The 15,612-nt window shown below is 38.2% G+C and overlaps 1 protein-coding gene across 2 annotated transcripts in view; it reads left to right on the top strand.

Annotated features, from left to right (window-relative positions):
- The window catches only part of upf2 (UPF2 regulator of nonsense mediated mRNA decay), a 39,765-nt gene that overhangs the window by 2,356 nt on the left and 21,797 nt on the right, over positions 1–15,612 (top strand). For both annotated transcript variants that reach the window (XM_051954359.1, XM_051954318.1), the window contains exons 3-13: positions 1,323–2,102; positions 3,235–3,395; positions 4,450–4,641; positions 4,723–4,872; positions 6,074–6,177; positions 6,318–6,403; positions 7,769–7,877; positions 8,076–8,189; positions 10,168–10,284; positions 11,362–11,751; positions 15,106–15,381. In XM_051954359.1, the coding sequence (XP_051810319.1) occupies positions 1,323–2,102; positions 3,235–3,395; positions 4,450–4,641; positions 4,723–4,872; positions 6,074–6,177; positions 6,318–6,403; positions 7,769–7,877; positions 8,076–8,189; positions 10,168–10,284; positions 11,362–11,751; positions 15,106–15,381 (2,479 nt within the window). The remainder of the gene's footprint in view (positions 1–1,322; positions 2,103–3,234; positions 3,396–4,449; positions 4,642–4,722; positions 4,873–6,073; positions 6,178–6,317; positions 6,404–7,768; positions 7,878–8,075; positions 8,190–10,167; positions 10,285–11,361; positions 11,752–15,105; positions 15,382–15,612) is intronic.

Below are 15,612 nucleotides of genomic sequence, written 5' to 3'. Positions count from 1 at the left end.
ACATAAGTGCAAAAAATGTAATGTCTTTTATTCTTCACAAAGCTTTGTGCACATTTTTTTAATAATCCCAACGTACTTTGTATACACCCTTGTGACATTCCTGGCTAACACACATGTGACCTGTGTGAACAATAAAGCCTGAAGATCAAAGTTCAAAGTTGATTATATGCTCTGAGCAAAGCAAGATTCTAGTGTGAGCTTTAGGAAAGATACAGTTTGAAAGTGATTTTTTTATTTTCTTTCTTTCATACACAGCATTTTGTTCTGTATTTTGTAAGCATGCTGACATCAGGAAATTCCCTTTACCCTCTGAACCCCAAAACCTATCAGTGGGTTTGGAAGGCAAGTTTTTTTGTTTGTTTGTTTTCGCAGTTTGTCAAAAACTGTAAAAAAAAAAAAAATACAAAGAATCAATGTTTTTAAATGGAACCCTACCCAGCTTATTTTTAATATGTCCGTCCATCCAGAAAATTAACCAAAACTGTGTTATCAATTTGGGCATTTCTTCAAAATCATTTCATCCTATCAGCCCTATTTAAAAAGAAATGCTCCAAAAAAAATAACATTTGCACCAAATTTTTTACAAAATTTAAAGAAAATCTCAAGTCCTTTCTGCAAACTAGAAGCCTTGATTGATTCACCTGTGACCAGTAGTCACATCACCAAAATTCAACTTTAGTTTCTTCTCATTTATGCTTTAAGGCATTATAACTATGCCATATGGTACCAAAGAAATTCCTGAATTCTCTCTACTTCTATCAGTGGTTGTTATGTTTCCCTAGAACGGCAGCAGGAGCAAAATAAATAGAAAACAGAAACTGTTTATGGTTAAAAGGATCAAAGTAAGTGTTGAATTTACATTTAAAACATACACTACTGTTCAAATGTTCGGGGTCATCCACACAATTTCATGTTTTCCATAAAAACTCACACTTTTATTCATGTGCTAACATAACTGCACAAGGGTTTTCTAATCATCAGTGAGCATTTCAACACCATTATCTAACACAATGTAGCATTAGAACACAGGAGTGATGGTTGCTGGAAATGTTCCTCTGTACCCCTATGGAGATATTCCATTAAAAATCAGCCGTTTCCAGCTACAATAGTCATTTATCACATTAACAATGTCTAGACTGGATTTCTAATTAATGTTATCTTCATTGAAAAAATGCTTTTCTTTCAAAAATAAAGACATTTCTAAATGATCTCAAACTGTTAAACGCTTGTGTACATAACTTGGCCATCAAGAAAGCTAAACCCAAAGCTTATATTATCTGACTGTCACTGTTTTTCCTTCTTTTATGTATTTTCCTGAACAGGGAGAAGGAGGAGGGCCATCAGCTGCACCAGGAGGCCTGGGAGCGCCACCAGTGCAGGAAGGAGCTCCGCAGTAAGAACCAGAACGCCCATGAAGGTCGACCTGAGGAGGCCTTCTTCAGCCGCCTGGACTCCAGCCTTAAAAAGAACACCGCCTTCGTCAAGAAGCTGCGAACGCTGACCGAGCAGCAACGAGACTCGCTGTCCAACGACTTCGCCTCGCTCAACCTCAGCAAGTACATCGGAGAGGCTGTGAGCTCCGTGGTGGAGGCCAAGCTGAAGATCTCTGACGTGGGCTGTGCAGTCCACCTGTGCTCGCTCTTCCACCAGCGCTACACCGAGTTCGCTCCGCTGCTGCTGCAGGCCTGGAAGAAGCACTTCGAGGCCCGGAAAGAAGACAAAGCGCCCAATGTGAGCAAGCTGAGAACAGACCTCCGCTTCATCGCCGAGCTCACCATCGTCGGCCTCTTCACCGACAAAGAAGGCCTCTCGCTCATCTACGAGCAGCTGAAGAACATCATCGGCACCGACCGCGAGACCCACACCCACGTATCCGTGGTGATCAGCTTTTGCAAACACTGTGGAGACGACATCGCCGGCCTGGTGCCCCGAAAGGTAAAACTGGCAGCTGAGAAGTTCGGCCTCGGCTTTCCTCCGAGTGAAATAATCAGCACCGAGAAGCAGCAGCCCTTCCAGAACCTCCTGAGGGAATATTTCACATCCCTCACCAAACACCTGAAGAAGGACCACAGGGAGCTGCAGAACATTGAGAGACAGAACAGGTCAGTTACCCGTGTTGTTTTCCCAGAGTCTACTCATTATTGGTAATCAATAACGACCAATACTTGGAGCAGATATACATTAAACGTTATGTAATAACAGCATGTGATATCTGGAAACTTGTCATTCATGACTGTATTACTACATTAATAATGATTATTGTAACTGGATATGTTGAACAGAAACATGAAGCCTCTGTTTCCTGATCAGTTGATTTATAGTTTATTTCCTGCAGCTCCGTAGTGTCTCTTTTCTGTTCTATCACTTTTATTCCAAACTAAAGCTTGTATCTTTAAGCATCATTTGCTGTTGTTTTCTAGACACTTGTAACTTAGCTGGTAGTTGTTAGCGTAGCCTAAGCCACTGTAAAAATAGATAATGTCCTGATTTGTGGTGTTTGCCGTGCTTCTTCTTCAGTTTTGCAGGTTTATTCTCTGTTCTAATTTAAAATCGCGTCTCTCTAGCAGAGTGTTAAAGTTAATTTTACTTTAGAGAGATGTTATAGCACTTCAGATAACGTTAGCTGCAGGCGAAAAGGCACAGCAAACCTCTTAGCAAAAGCTTTAGCTTAGCACCGTCAGCAGGATTCAGCTGCACTGACGTTAACAAGTGAATCCTTCAGGCATTTACAGTGTAAAAACTTCAACAACATCTGCTAATTCACCTGAGCTGCTATATTCTGATAATGTACTCATTTGTCTCTCTGTGTAAACAGTCTCTTTTAGCATTGATTGGCTGTCAGTTGTGATGTGTAACCAATCAGATAGAACTGTTGGTGGGACTACAGATAAAGATTCAGATTCACAAAACTTTATTTGTTCCCAGGGGGCAATCAAAAGACACGTAGAGCAGGCAGTGCAACGATGACGTAATAAAGAAATGGGGATAAATATATATACAAAGTAATATAAGAATATCAATTTTTAAAAAAGACAAAAAACACAACTATGTCATACTAGTGGAAGAGATAGACAAAGTCGAGCATTTAATTTACTTTATAACAATCATTTAGTAAAAATAACAATGCCAGTAATTGGAAAAATGAAGAATATCAGCTTTGAAATGATGAACTGTGCTGTTGGGTCATTTTTTGTCGTTCGCTCTGAAGACGTCTGAACGTTTTCTCCTCTCCAGGCGAATCCTACATTCCAAAGGGGAGCTGAGCGAGGACCGACACAAGCAGTATGAAGAGTTTGCCACCTCGTACCAGAAGCTGCTCGCCAACACTCAGTCGCTGGCTGACCTGCTGGACGAGAACATGCCGGAGCTGCCTCAGGACAAGACTGTACAGGAGGGTGAGTGACCGTCCAGATCTGATGATGCAGAATATTAGCGTCAATAAGTTAAGAATATAGAAGATACTAAAACTATGACTTTTGACCTCAAAATTGCGGGGGAATGTCAGAATTTTGGTCCTTCAATACAAATTGAAAGGCAAAAAACCCCTAAAACATCAGGGAAAGATGATAGAACATGGAACTTAAAAAACTATCAAAAGAACTGAGAAGGTCACCACAAAAGAATGAAACTGAACAAAATACGGTACTAAGGATGAGAGAATTTTCATGATTGACCAGAAAATTGAAAAAACAAAATCAAAATTCAATGCGACAACTACAAAGATACACAAACCAACTAGAATTAAATAGAATCAAACAACAAAAATTTAAAAAATGGCAAAATGTGGCACAAATCAACCACCAAGAGACACAAGAATGATTCAAACTGAATACAAATGACCTGAAAAGACCTAGAAAACGGTCAAATAGGAACAGAAAGTTACCACAATAGACTGAAACTGACCAAACTAGAGATGATTGAAGTGAAAGATGAATGACCAGAAAGGATTAAAAACTATCAAAAAATTAAACGCAAAAGACCTGAAAAGACAAAAAACTATCAAAATTCAGCACAAAACGACCACAAAGACACATAAACTAACTAGAATTAAATCAAAAAGACGTAAAATGACAAAAAAATGAGGCACAAATTGATCTTCAAGAATCTCTTGACCATAGTATGATGCCAGATGACTTAAATGCAAATCACCTGAAAGACCCCAAAAAACAATCAAAAAGAAACAGAAAGTCACCACAAAATAAGATACTAAAGATGATTAAAGTTAAAGATGAGTGACCAGAAAGGATAAAAAAAACTGTCAGAAATCAACACAAAACAACCACAAAGGGACACAATTCAACTAGAATAAAATACAAATGACCCAAAACGACAAAAAAAAACAAAAAAACAGGCAAATTGAGGAACAGATGATCCAGCAAAAGACACAGAATGAGCAAAATCACCAAAATAAGATGTAGAATGACAATGTTTTTTTGTTTGTTTTCCCAGAACACGGTCCTGGCATCGACATCTTCACCCCCGGTAAACCCGGAGAGTACGACCTGGAGGGAGGAATCTGGGAGGACGAAGACGCTCGCAACTTCTACGAGAACCTGGTGGACCTGAAGGCCTTCGTCCCGGCCATCCTCTTCAAGGACAACGAGAAAAGCGGCCAGGGCAAAGACAAGGACGACGCCAAAGGTGCGTTTTGTTAGTCTGCCCACAGATGAAACAATAAATTCATGCCGAGATGTTTTCTGACTCTGCTGCTGTCGGCTTCAGACGGCAGAGAGGCGAAGGACTCGGCCAGCACCACCGAGGAACTGGAGCTGGAACTGGAAGCTCTGGACATCGCAGACGAACCTCTGGAACTGGAGGGAGGAGACGAGGTGGAAAATGAAGAACTGGCTAAAAAACTGCTGGACGAACAAGGTAAGCAGAGGAAAATATGCTGCTGAACTTAAATGTGAAGGTAGAATCACTGTTGTTTGAATAATAAACCCAATGCACAATTTATTATGTGTTAACTGTAATAAATTCATCCTGAACAGTAATAAAACATCACCATAATGACCGTATTAGTCTATAATAGAGAGTATAGATCAGGGGTGTCAAACTCATTTTATTTCAGGGGCCACATTCAGCCTCATTTGATCTCCAGTGGGACAGACCAGTAAAAGTTAGAGCATAAATAACCACAGCTCCAACGTTTTACTTTGGTTTAATGGGGAAAAAAAGATGGAATTATCTTTTTACAAAACATCATAAACATCCTGAAATTACAACGTACAGATGAGTTTATCTACAACGGAACAAAATATTCAGTCCCAGGTATCTGGAACTGAATGATATACTGTTTTCCTTTATGATGAAAATGACAAAAAAAACACAAAAAATAACAAAAGCAAGATGGAAAATTGCAAAAATGAGACAACAAATGAGATACACGGCACAAAATAGAACAAAAAAGGCAAAAAAAATAGACAAAAAAGGTACAAAGCCGCAAAAAAATGGACAAATGAAAAAAGCGAGACAAAAATGACCAAAAAATTGACAAACAATGCAAGCAAGACAGAAAAGAAACACAAAATGACAAAAACAATACACAAAACAACGAATTAAACAAAACACAAAGTGACAAAAATAAGACCAAAAAACGAGACAAACGACAAGTCAGACAAAAAAAAAAAACGACAAAATATTACCAAAATGAAACATAAAATGACAAAAGAACAATGAACAATCTAATATTTTACTGGATGATCAAAAAAACTTGTCGTGGTCTAGAAATTATTTTAAATGTATAATTTTGCAAATTTACAATCTGCAGTTAATGTCGTCTCTGTAAGTTTTACACTTTGCTAAGTTGTTGTTTGGGCCGGATTGGACCCTCTGAAGGGCTGGTTTTGGCCCGTGGGCCGCATGTTTGACACCCCTGGTATAGTGTTATTATATTACGGGATAATTTATGTCCTGCTACACAAGTGCTTACTTTAGTGATACATCCAAAATGATAATAAAAACTGATTTCTAGAGAATAAAAAAGTGTTTCAGAACCTCTTTGTTGTTCAGTAATGTTTTTTGAAATTATTTTAGGTGGATTTTTATAATATTTTTGTTGTTTAATGTGCAGAACAAGAAGACGAGGAGGCCAACACTGGTTCACACCTGAAGCTGATCGTAGACGCCTTCATCCAGCAGCTTCCCAACTGTGTCAACAGAGACCTAATAGACAAGGTGAGGAGAAACAAACAGGACTGAGGGTTAGCGATGCTCTGCAGAGTGTTATCAGCCTGTTTCCTCCAGATCTCTGCTCCTACATTTAATAGGAAATGAAAAAGAATTTGAAAGATTTCCATTTCCTGTGCCTCCTTCAGGCTGCCATGGACTTCTGCATGAACATGAACACCAAATCTAACAGGAGGAAGCTGGTCAGAGCTCTGTTCACCGTCCCCAGACAGAGGTAAGGCTGTCAGTTTACCGAGGAATATTAATCCTCTGAACCCCGAACCTTCCAGCAGGTTTGAAAGACTTGTTTTCTGGAAACGGTTTCCAAAATTGTGCCAAGAAACTGTAAAAACTGTGAGAAATGTCAGATTTTTGTTGCAAATTCCCCAATCTGAGCTGAAAATGGTGTCATTTAACAAATGAATCCATATCTTTTAAAGGCCACATGAAAATCTGCCCAAGTTGTTCTAAAAACTAAAAATTCTGTGTTCCTCACTGTAACTGAGAAACCATGACTGACTCAGCTGTGGCCAGCATTCATCTGCCAGAAATTCTGAGAGTCTTCGACTGAGACACAAAATGACCAAAATAAAGTGCTAAAGATGATTAAAACTGAAAATCAGTGACCTGAAAAGATGAAAAACTATCCAAAAATTATAGACAAAAGACAAAAAACGATCAAAATTTGACACAAAACAACCACAAAGAGACATTAACTAACTAGAATTCAACGAGGAAGACATGACAAGACCAAAAACTGGCAAAATGAGACACAGTCAACCACTAAGAGACACTAAATGACCAAAATAAGATGCCAAATGACTTAAATTTAATGCAAATGACCTGAAAAGACCCCCCAAAAAAACAAGAAGCACAAACAGAAAGTCACCTCAGAAGAGTGAAACTGGCCAAAATTAAATGCTAGAGATGACTAAAATTGAATGTGAATGACCAGGAAGGATGAAAACTATCAAAATTCAACACGAAACAACCTCAAAGAGACACAAACCAACTAGAAGTAAATACAGATGACCCGAAAAGACAAAAAACAGACAAAATGAGGCACAAATCGACCTCTAAGAGACACTAAATGACCAAAGTAAGATGCAAAAGGACTTAGATTAAATGCAAGTGAGCTGAAACGACCACAAAAAGGTGATTAAAATTGAAGATGAATGACCAGAAAGGATGAAAAACGATCAAAATTTGAGATGAAAATACAGATGACCTGAAAAGACAAAAAACTGGCAAAATGAGACACCAGTCGACCTCTAAGAGACACTAAATGACCAAAATAAGATGCCAAATGACTTAAATTAAATGCAAATGACTGGAAAAGAAAGAAAACAATCAAAATGAGACACAAAACAACCAAAATGAGTTATTTTTGTGTATCCAGGACACTCCTACAATCCTCATTTCATCCATTTTCTTGCTGTCATCAGAACATTTAACCTTCTGATAGGATCTGGTCAATGTTGGTCTTTTCTTCTGGTTCTACACAATGTAAAACATTATTTGGCATTTTCCTTCAAACACAACAAAGTCTGTCCTCATAGCTTTTAATATAAGTGAAGCATTGACTCCTTCTCCTCTTCAGGTTGGATCTTCTGCCTTTCTACTCCCGTCTGGTGGCCACTCTTCATCCCTGCATGTCTGATGTTGCTGAGGACCTCTGCTCCATGCTGAAGGGAGACTTCAGGTTTCATGTCAGTCTTCTTTGTTTTTTCTCAGTAAAACCAGTTTAGATCTATTAAATAAACTCTAAACCGGAAGCTCAGACGGTTAATCCGGTTAATCAGTGGGACATGTTAAAATCAGCTGTGCTCGTGTCCCTTTTTGTGTTGGTTTTCTTGAGTTGTTTTACGTTCTGAAGGTGAATTTTGTTGACAATTTTGGACTTTCAGATTCGGAAGAAGGACCAGATCAACATCGAGACGAAGAACAAAACGGTCCGGTTCATCGGGGAGCTGGCCAAGTTCAAGATGTTCTCCAAGACCGACACGCTCCACTGTCTGAAGGTGGGTGAAGAAGCACCATCTGAGGGTTTGTTGTTGGTTGATTTGCTGAAAGATTTGACAGAAAAAACGAATCTGTAACTGAATCCTCCATCAAATTCAAACCTGACACTTTACAATGTCGTGTTTGCATCTTTACTACAAACAGCATCGTCCTTTTGCTGCCTCATCTTTGACCAATATCTGATTATTGCAGCTTTAAAGGAGGAGATTTTGCATCAATAAAATTTGTATTTGCGTTAATGGAAGGGAAAAATGCAAATAACACCTCCACTAATAAGGCAGGCAACGTTTTTAATAGCAAATTCAACTTTTAATCGATTATTTATTTATTTATAGTAATTATTTGACTCTTTTTATTCATTTTTGTCCATTTTATTTGTCTTTTAACATTTCATGTATGATTTAATTGCATTTCTTCATGAAATATATTAGTTTGTTTATCACAACGCCTCCTTATTGCCTGTTTTTATAGCATGGCTATTTATTGGAAGATTTCTATTAATATAAAAAGTGATTTATTGATAAATCTGCAGTTGAAGACCATATAGTAATTATTATTCAGGTTCAGTGTGACTGTTTAGAGAGAAAATCCTCCTTTCTGATATATATTTTTTATTTAAAAGATGGATTTCATGTGCACCACTGATCATTTTTTCACCTGTGTTTACTCTCACTCCTGTATTCTGCATTAAAATGTAACATTTAGCACTTTCTTCTTCAAATATAATGAGGAAATTGAATTTATTTGGCAAAACTTGGGTCATATTTGTTAGTCATAAATTGTGCAGCTGGATAATTTGGCTTTTTATGAGCAGATTTGTGGTTTTATTGTGAAAGATGTTATGTTAAAGGTCCAGTGTGAAGGATTTGGTGACATCTAGTGGTGAAGTTGCAGATTACAACCAGATTAATATCCTTTCGCTTCTTCCAAACAAAGTAGGAGAAGCTTTGCCTGGGGACCCGACAGCCTTTATATTGTGTATTACAAATACACATAAAGTCAGTCTGGAACTGCTCCATTGAACCAAATCTAGCCCAGAGGCGGGACTACCGATCACAGCTTGAATTGGAGAGAGCCAATCAGCGTAACACATGTGTGACGCAATCACTAAGCGACCTAACAATTGCCTTTCCGCCATGATGTTTTGTAGTTTTAACAGCTTCCTTCGCCGTACAGGGGTCCTGAGGAAAATCTAAGCTCTCCCTTTCAACAGTGGAGGGCAGCATTGCGCATTCTATCGTACAGCCTGCCGGAATTAAAAATACATCCTTTTTAAAAAGAAAAGCTTTAAGAGCTGCTTCTTGTTGAGGTTTTAAGGACAAATTCAGCCCGTGCAAAACAGAGGAAAGCGCACGAGAGAAACCTCGCTCTGTTGCGGTCGCATCGTTAACTCCCGCCTCTGGTGCTCTGATTGGTTCGGTCTGATCTGCTCGGAGCTTGAAAACCTGTCAAAATGTGTCAATGGAGGAGAGCTAGACCGTATTCCCGTATATCCCTTATAACGGGAATACAGTCTAGCTAAGCTAGGCTAGGAGAGCTAAAAATGTGAAAACCCCTCTTTAAAGTCAGTGTTTGGTGCAACATGATGGAATCCTTTTATAGATTTAAGAATGAATTCAGGGAGCAGAACCAGACTCTTACTTTCAGGAGATTATATACAAATTGAATTGTAATTTTGAATATTATACTCAATTTCTGTCAATAAATCCCTGTAAGTCTGACACAGTAAACCTTTTAACAGTTTAAATATATAACTGTAGGTGCATTATTTTAATTCCTTTAAGCTTTTCCTTCTTTTATTTACGATAAAAAGGACTTTTTCCCTGCTCAGGTTTTGCCTTAGATTCGGTATAAACCCTAAATATGTCAATTATGTTATGAATTTCCATCATTTTACATCTGAAAATGTAGTTTTAAGCAGTTTTGCCTTAAGTCAAAGCGTTAAAAGTGTGTTTATTGTGTTTTGTGGCCGTCCAGATGCTGCTGTCTGACTTCACCCACCACCACATCGAGATGGCATGTACGCTGCTGGAAACCTGCGGCCGCTTCCTGTTCAGATCGCCCGACTCTCACCTGAGAACCAGCGTGCTGCTGGTCAGTAAACGTCATCCTCACCGCAGGGCAGCTGCTTAAAACACAATTAAAGGATTTGGAACAGAGAAGTTGACAGGGTAGCTACTTGAACATGATGAGGACAGTTGTCAGGATGGTTGAGTGATTGTGTGATCGAATGATTTTTATATGTGAGGATGCATCGCTACCTTTGAAATTATCTCTAATTCTTTCTGTTTATGTCTTTTAATCATGCATTCTTGCATAAGGCTGATCACTAGTATGTATGGCAGAGAAATCGTTGTTTCCCAGGACAAATCAGTTTTGTAGCATCTCTAATCCTCCAAAAAAAATCCCTAAATTTCTGAAAATTTGCAAAACCTTCTGGATTTTGGTTGATTTTTTTTTTTTTTGTGAATGTTAAGAAACATTTTTAGCATTTTTTTCCCACCAAAAAATGTTCAGAGTTTTCCCAAAAATGTTGAAAATGTGGACATCAGAAGTTTTCACTGTGAAAATATTTTTTTCCCACATTTTTAAACGGGTTAATCTGATCCACGGGACAACATGAAGGTTTAACTTACTTTGAGTTTTCTTGTAAAATACAACTCAAAACAAGATAATTTGAAGATTGTTTGACTTAACAAGATATTTAAGATGCATTGTCTTAAAACAAGTCCCTCCATCTTACTGAAATGTCACTTGTTAAGTGAATTTATCTTAAATCAAGTGAGATGAGACATTTTAACTAAAAATAAGACAAATAGATCTGTAAGATTTTGAGTTTTTGCAGCGCAAGAGAAAGTTTGTCCTCTATAGTCGCATGGGTCCATTTTGTGTATAGAAACAGTCACATGGTGTCTTCAGTTTTTTACTGGAGATCACACAGATCTGATGTAGAAAACCTGTTGAACAGAGAAAACTGATAACCACCCTGTATCTCTGATTGGAGTGTGAGGTTTTGTTGAGCCCACTGACACATAGAAAGCCTGATACGTCAAACTTTAGCTGATTTTTTTTAACCTGCTTTCTGAGAGCAGCTGAGTCAGGACATACCCAGATGTTTGCTCTGGGAAGGAAGATAAATGATAATTTTGTTGAATCCTGTTTGCTCTCCAGGAGCAAATGATGCGTAAAAAGCAGGCCCAACATCTGGACGCCCGCTATGTGACGATGGTGGAGAACGCCTACTACTACTGCAACCCTCCACCCATGGAGAAGACGGTGAAGAAGAAGAGGCCTCCGCTGCAGGAGTACATCCGTAAGCTGCTCTACAAAGACCTGTCCAAGGTCACCACGGAGAAGGTGCTCCGGCAGATGAGGAAGCTGCCGTGGCAGGACCCCGAGGTGAAGAGCTACCTGATCTGCTGCATGGTCAACATCTGGAACGTCAAGTACAACAGCATCCACTGCGTGGCCAACCTGCTGGCCGGCCTGGTGGCCTACCAGGAGGACGTGGGCATCCATGTGGTGGACGGAGTGCTGGAGGACATCCGGCTGGGCATGGAGGTAAACCACAACACGTGCAGGTCATTTATAGAGCAAGTTTACAGTTGAGCAAAGGGCTATGGATGTTAGAAAAGCGGTGGAAAAAGGTGAAAAAGTCCACAACCTGGACTGACTGCAGAAGACTCTTTGTCTGTGACTTGCATGTTTGGACTTCTTTTTTTTTTTTTTTTTTTTTTTTACCTTTAATGTATAGGACGGTGGAGGGTGACAGGAAACGTGGGGAGAAGAGCAAATGGCTGTGGGTTGGACTGAAACTCATGACCGCTGTGTCCCAGTTTATATCTCACATAAAAACCTTCCAGTGATGCAGGTTGGGGCTCATATGTACCGTCATTTATCCTAAGAACATTCCTCAGACCGACATCTTCCACAAAAATAATCAGAATACAGTCTATAGCTAGCTGAATATTAGGATCTTCAAAAAAATATTTGGATACCACCACAACGACCAAATCTATTTGGGTGTTCAGACACTCGGGTCCAGCCCTAATATGCGTACAGAAATTATAAATGTCAGGAGATGCATTTGTTCTTTTTTTAACATGGCATTGCACATGTTATGAGTTTTTTTTTCTCAGATATTGCTCATTGATAAAAGTTATTGCACAGATATTTCACATTTATTTAACAAAATCATGGACACATGGATTAATGTTACTGTCGCCCCCTAAAACCTCATTCTGAGCCAATTAAAACACTTTGCAATAACAGCATGTAGTCGTATATTTTCTATCTATAAAATAACTCCAAGAATAATCTTCCTATTGTTAAGAGTACACAGGCTGCAATAAACATTATAAAACGTTCACGTACTGATTATTGATCACAGCTGAGAAAAAAATTGCACTTTTAATGTGTGTTTAAAGTTTAAAAGATGCAACGTTGCAGAATAAAGTGAATTTCTAGTTGACTTCAAGCCAACATTTCAAATTCTTTAACATGTTTCTGATGAATTCCTGACGGACATTTTATTGCATTTACAGCAACATAATTATTGCTTCTAATTCCATAATGTGATTCATAGCTTGATTATTTCTGAGATGCTCGCTGTGGAAACGTGGTGGATTCCCGCTGAATATGTTCAGTCTGAGGCTGTCAAGCAGCTGACAGGTTTATTTCTGTTGACATCAGCTGCCGTGACAGAAGTGAAAAGTGAACCAGAAGCCGCTAATCCTGACTGACGTTTAGACACTTTGAGAGGAAGCTGTCTGGAAAGTGAAAACTGCTGCAGGACAGAATTCTTTACTGCAGTTCAGCCTGAAGAGTTCAAACGTGTGAATGTTTCAAATCCGCCTCAAACCATCAATAGGAGGAATGTTCTCAGGAAACAGGAGAGTTACAAATCCCACAGTATCGTTATTTATTTAGAATATGAGCCCTTTACCGTTTAGATTTTACATAAAATATGAATACAGTACATGGATTTAAAGCAGTAAAAGATAAATATTAGTATTAATCTTTATTTATAGAGCAACTTCAAAATCCAAATTAAGACAGAAAAATCATAAAATCACCACAATTTTATTGTTTATTGCCACTTTATTTTCTTTAATTCTGTCTTTCCTTCTTTTTTTCTTTTGTTCTGGCTTTCTTTCTTTTTGTCTTCTAATTTTATTTATTGATTATTGTTAATTTTAACGATTTTATTCACAAAATCTTTGGTCCTCAGAGCTTCAGCGAGTAAAAATCACGTAAATTTCACTGTCCTGAACCTGGAAGTTTGATGTTTTCATCCTGAGAGTTCATAGAAATGATTAACCGATTCTCAAAACTGTTAATTTTGATTAATTTTAAATAATCAGTTGTATCAGCAATTAAGGAAACCTCACTGTTTATGAAATCTGTTAAAAACTATCACCAAAACCGACAAGGAAAGGACGCATTCTCATGTAGGATTTACATGTTCTGCTCATTTATGTGACTAAATCTGTATTATAGTGAATAGACAATTGAATTTTGATTGTTTTGGAGCGACCGAGTTCAATAACAGTACAGTACAAAGTTAGAATTAGCTCCATCAGCTGCAACATTAAAAGAAATAATCATCAGATACTTCAGTATATGATGCTGTAACTGTGATCGGGACCGTTGTGCTGCAGAGTGTGTGTTTTGCTGTTATTGTCGTACGGCTGCTGTCACCTCAGTGTTTGGCAGTTTAATGTAACACAGCACAGCACATGCATTTTGACAGAAATGTAAGCTTTAAAGCTCAGAAATGTGAGGTTTGTCATTGGTAAAGGCAGTAACAACTCCCTAAAAGTTGCTCAGTGAAACATTTCACTGAATTATTATGTCAGCCTGCAAGAAAATCTGCAACTTACTGAGTGTAAATCTTATTTTTAAGTCAAAATCAAACAGTAAATTCAGCTTTTTTAGTATGATTTCCATTATTTCTCTGTATCCAGCTTCTCAAAAGTAAAAATTTGCAGATTTTTTTTGTTTTATGTCTTTGTTCAGACAGAACAAACCGTTTGCAGGTGTCATGTTAAAGTCTTTAATTTTCTCTGCTTATTGCATTGATCCTCAACCTAATTATGAGCTGCACCTCTTATTTTTTCTCTCATTCTGTCACAAAAACATTTGGAGCTGCTGCTGAAGTCTATAAAAGCACAAAGCATGCAGATTTCACAGAATTTTCACAGCTTCTTTTTTTTTTTTTTTTTTTTTTACAGTTTTCTAACATTTAATCGACCAAATGTCTTAATTGTTTCTGAGCTAATTAATTTAGCTGTTTGCTAAAGTCTATAAAAACACAAATCATACTTTTCTGTTCAGAACTTTATGTGCTTAATGTGAGAATTGTGTGATTTGTCATTTATAGAGGCACTAAAAAGCTCACTTAGTGTAAGTTACATTTTTTTAATCCGCAAATCACAGAAAAAGTCCAAATGAAACAGTAAATTCATTTTTTTTCCCAATGTAATTGCCATTAAATCTCTGCATTCGGCTTCTCAAAAGTCAGAATTTGCAGATTTTTCTTGTCTTTTTTTCCAACAAAACAAACTATTTGCAGGTATCACCACAGCCTTTCTATTTTGTTAAATGCTTTATTTTTTTTTACTTTTTTCTGCCATTTTATCAGCTGGTGTGCTTGTTAAATTGATCCTGAAAGTAATCATAAGCTGCAGTTCTTGTTTTCTATTTAAATCTGTTACTGAAAGCCTCAATAGTGTTTCAAGCTAAAGTCGATAAAAGCACAAAATGTGCATTTTTTTCCCAGAAATTTATGTGCTTAACCTCAGAAATGTGAGCAACAGTAAATTCTGCTTTTTAAAAACATATGATTTCCTTTTTTCCTCTGCATTCAGCCTCTCAAAAATCAGAATTCTGTCTCATCCCTCTGGTGTTTTTCAGGTCAACCAGCCCAAGTTCAACCAGCGTCGGATCAGCAGCGCCAAGTTCCTGGGAGAGCTCTACAACTACCGCATGGTGGAGTCGGCCGTCATCTTCCGCACCCTGTTCTCCTTCATCTCCTTCGGGGTGAACCAGGACGGCAGCCCCAGTCCTCTGGACCCTCCAGAACACCTGTTCCGGATCCGGATGGTCTGCACCCTGCTGGACACCTGCGGTCAGTACTTTGACCGAGGATCCAGCAAGAGGAAGCTGGACTGTTTCCTCATCTACTTCCAGGTACGTGTCCATCTTAAAGCTCATCTCTGCTGGGTTCACTCATGTTCTGCTTCTCTGTGGTGTAAAAATGTAAAAATCTACAACATGCTGCACTTTTAGCCAGTTTTCTCCAGAAATATGTCTCTAAAGTAGATTTAAACAGTTTCTTTAACCAGCAGTCGGCCTTGTTAACAATCAGTAATCCATTCATGAGTAGATGTTTATCCATATTTTGATAAAACCGCTTTTTTC

Source organism: Acanthochromis polyacanthus, chromosome 1 (assembly GCF_021347895.1).
Source record: "Acanthochromis polyacanthus isolate Apoly-LR-REF ecotype Palm Island chromosome 1, KAUST_Apoly_ChrSc, whole genome shotgun sequence".
Taxonomy (NCBI): domain Eukaryota; kingdom Metazoa; phylum Chordata; class Actinopteri; family Pomacentridae; genus Acanthochromis; species Acanthochromis polyacanthus.
The sequence above is the reverse complement of the archived record's forward strand: the minus strand, read 5'-3'. Positions and strand labels throughout refer to the sequence as shown.